Below are 2767 nucleotides of genomic sequence, written 5' to 3' on the forward strand. Positions count from 1 at the left end.
ATAAAAGATCTACGTCGTAATCAAATTTTTGGTGGTGCACTAATATTTTTGTCAGGAGATTTCCGAAAAACATTGCCCGTCATTCCACGTGCAACGTTAGCGGATCAGGTTAATGCGTGCTTAAAGTATTATTTCCTGTGGCGATGTGTCAAAAAATTGACATTGAACATAAACATGCGTGTTCAATTGCACAATGATCAATCTGCAGAACGGTTTTCAAAGCAATTATTAGAAATCGGAAGTGGCAAAGTTCCAAATACAAATGGCTTGATCACTTTGCCAAACAATTTTTGTACAATTCTACAATCTAAAGGCGAATTAATAGAAAGCGTTTTTCCAAATAAGCGTTGTCAAATATCTCCCTTCCGCCTTTTTGTCTTTTGAATTTCGCGGCTATGTACAAAGCGCTACAGAGCTCGTATCTGGCAATACTATACATAATTTGAAAGGTCTTGACATAACCTACAAAACGACGCTATGCATAATTAGTTTGGATATTGCGTTCAACAGTTATAGACGTGTAAACATGGAGTTCACTAACGCCGAAATTCGCGCTATTTTAAAGTTTTCCTTCGTTAAAGGCAAATCCGCTAGAGAAACGTTCCGTGAGATTAATGGTGTTTTGGGGGATGGTACTCTATCACTTCGAACCGCGGAGGAATGGTTTCGACGATTCAGAGCCGGTGAAAACGACACCATGGATAAGCCAGCCGGCGGAAGACCTGTGACGACAAATACCGATCAAATCATGGAATACATCGAGTTAGACCGGCATGTGGCATCTCGTGACATCGCCCAGGAGATGGGAGTTAGTCACCAAACCATTTTAAACCATCTGCAGAAGGCTGGATACAAAAAAAAGCTTGATGTTTGGGTGCCGCATGATTTGACGCAAAAAAACCTTCTGGACCGAATCAACGCCTGCGATATGCTGCTGAAACGGAACGAACTCGACCCATTCTTGAAGCGGATGGTGACTGGCGACGAAAAATGGATCACATACGACAATATCAAGCGAAAACGGTCGTGGTCGAAGGCCGGTGAATCGTCCCAAACAGTGGACAAGCCGGGATTGACGGCCAGGAAGGTTTTGCTGTGTGTTTGGTGGGATTGGAAGGGAATCATCCACTATGAGCTGCTCCATATGGCCAGACGCTTAATTCTACCATCTACTGCGAACAACTGGACCGCTTGAAGCAGGCGATCGACCAGAAGCGTCCAGAATTGGCCAACAGGAAGGGTGTAGTGTTCCACCAGGACAACGCCAGACCACACACTTCGTTGATGACTCGTCAGAAGCTACGGGAGCTCGGATGGGAGGTTTTATCGCATCCACCATATAGCCCGGACATAGCGCCAAGTGATTACCACCTGTTCCTGTCCATGGCGAATGCCCTTGGTGGTGTAAAGTTGAACTCAAAAGAGGCTTGTGAAAAGTGGCTGTCCGAGTTCTTCGCAAATAAGGAGGGGGGCTTCTACGAGGGAGGTATTATGAAGTTGCCGTCTAGATGGAAACAGATTATCGAACAAAACGGCGCATATTTGAACTAAATCCGATCACTGTAACACTTTTTATAAAGCATTGAATAAAGAGCAAAAAAGCGGAGGGGAGATATTTGACAACCTTATATTATGTCACATTATGGGCCATAAAAAAGCGGCAGCAAAAAGATAAACAACAACATGCGACAGATGCAGAGCAGTCGGGGAAAGTATGTTAACTTATGGCTGGGCTTAGGCCAACGAAAACAACAACGACCAAAAACAAAGGCAGACATTTCTCTTACGTCAGAAAGTCTGGCCCACAAACACACATGCAGACAGGCACACGCACACTAGTGCACAAACGGAAAATGAGGTTATTGCCAATCCCGTCTGCAATGCTCGAGTAAACATTTTAACCTAATTTTTTTTGCCACGGGAGCGGGACGATTTGGGGGCTATACACACAAATATGCACACACATATGCCCATGTATGTATGTTTGCGAGCGGAGACGCCCCAGACAATGTGATGCGATATTTTTCGGTGCCTCAGATTACCCAAAAAGAAGGGAAATATTGCAAGAAGAACAGTGTAGCGTCCATAATGCAAACGTTGCATCTGGCACATATCACCAGATATCATTGGGAAATGCAGTTTTGAAAAGAAACTCAAGTAAATGCATGTGAACATCATTTTATAGCTAAATAGTTATCCGAAAAAGGCACGGGCAATAGAAGGGTGCACATGTCCCCTAAGTTTATTCACAGCAAGTTTATGGATTTACCTACAATGACACTGCAAAAAACTTCCATTAAAAATACTTACTGCTGTTAAAGTTCACTGGTACCAACTTTATGGGCCCCCTTAAAATGGTAATAATGTCTGTACCCAGGGAAAATAGTTTCTATTAAAACTGGGAAATTTCGCGCCAGCATAAAAACATTATGAGTATAGTTATGTGGTACTTGGTCTGAAGTACACTTACGAAAAAAAGAAAATTAGTACAATAACATTTGAATATAATATCATATAATAAAAGTAGAACAGCGCAAGTTTTGTGAGGTCGGAAGCAACGATTAGAAATAATGTAAAATCTGAAAATAAATTCAAGTTAAATACTTTGGCTTGTGCAATCAAATTATAAGGAATGCTTGCCCAAAGAGCTCTTACCACATAGTTTCACGAGTTTTAAATTTACAAAATTGCATTTGCATATTTTTATAATTTACAAAGTACGCGGCCCCCGACGTCGCCGAAAATATTCGTGCTCTTTTATTTGTTG

At 41.9% G+C, this 2767-nt stretch overlaps 1 protein-coding gene across 1 annotated transcript; it reads left to right on the forward strand.

Annotated features, from left to right (window-relative positions):
- The first annotated feature begins 496 nt into the window (after positions 1 to 496).
- LOC122625663 (histone-lysine N-methyltransferase SETMAR-like) lies at positions 497 to 1551 on the forward strand. The gene is made up of 2 exons (XM_043805763.1): positions 497 to 1087; positions 1153 to 1551. The coding sequence occupies exons 1-2, from the start codon at positions 527 to 529 to the stop codon at positions 1549 to 1551; spliced, it is 960 nt and encodes a 319-aa protein (XP_043661698.1). The 5' UTR covers positions 497 to 526.
- Positions 1552 to 2767: the final 1216 nt, after the last annotated feature.

This window comes from Drosophila teissieri, unplaced genomic scaffold, assembly GCF_016746235.2.
Source record: "Drosophila teissieri strain GT53w unplaced genomic scaffold, Prin_Dtei_1.1 Segkk51_quiver_pilon_scaf, whole genome shotgun sequence".
In the NCBI taxonomy this organism is placed as follows: domain Eukaryota; kingdom Metazoa; phylum Arthropoda; class Insecta; order Diptera; family Drosophilidae; genus Drosophila; species Drosophila teissieri.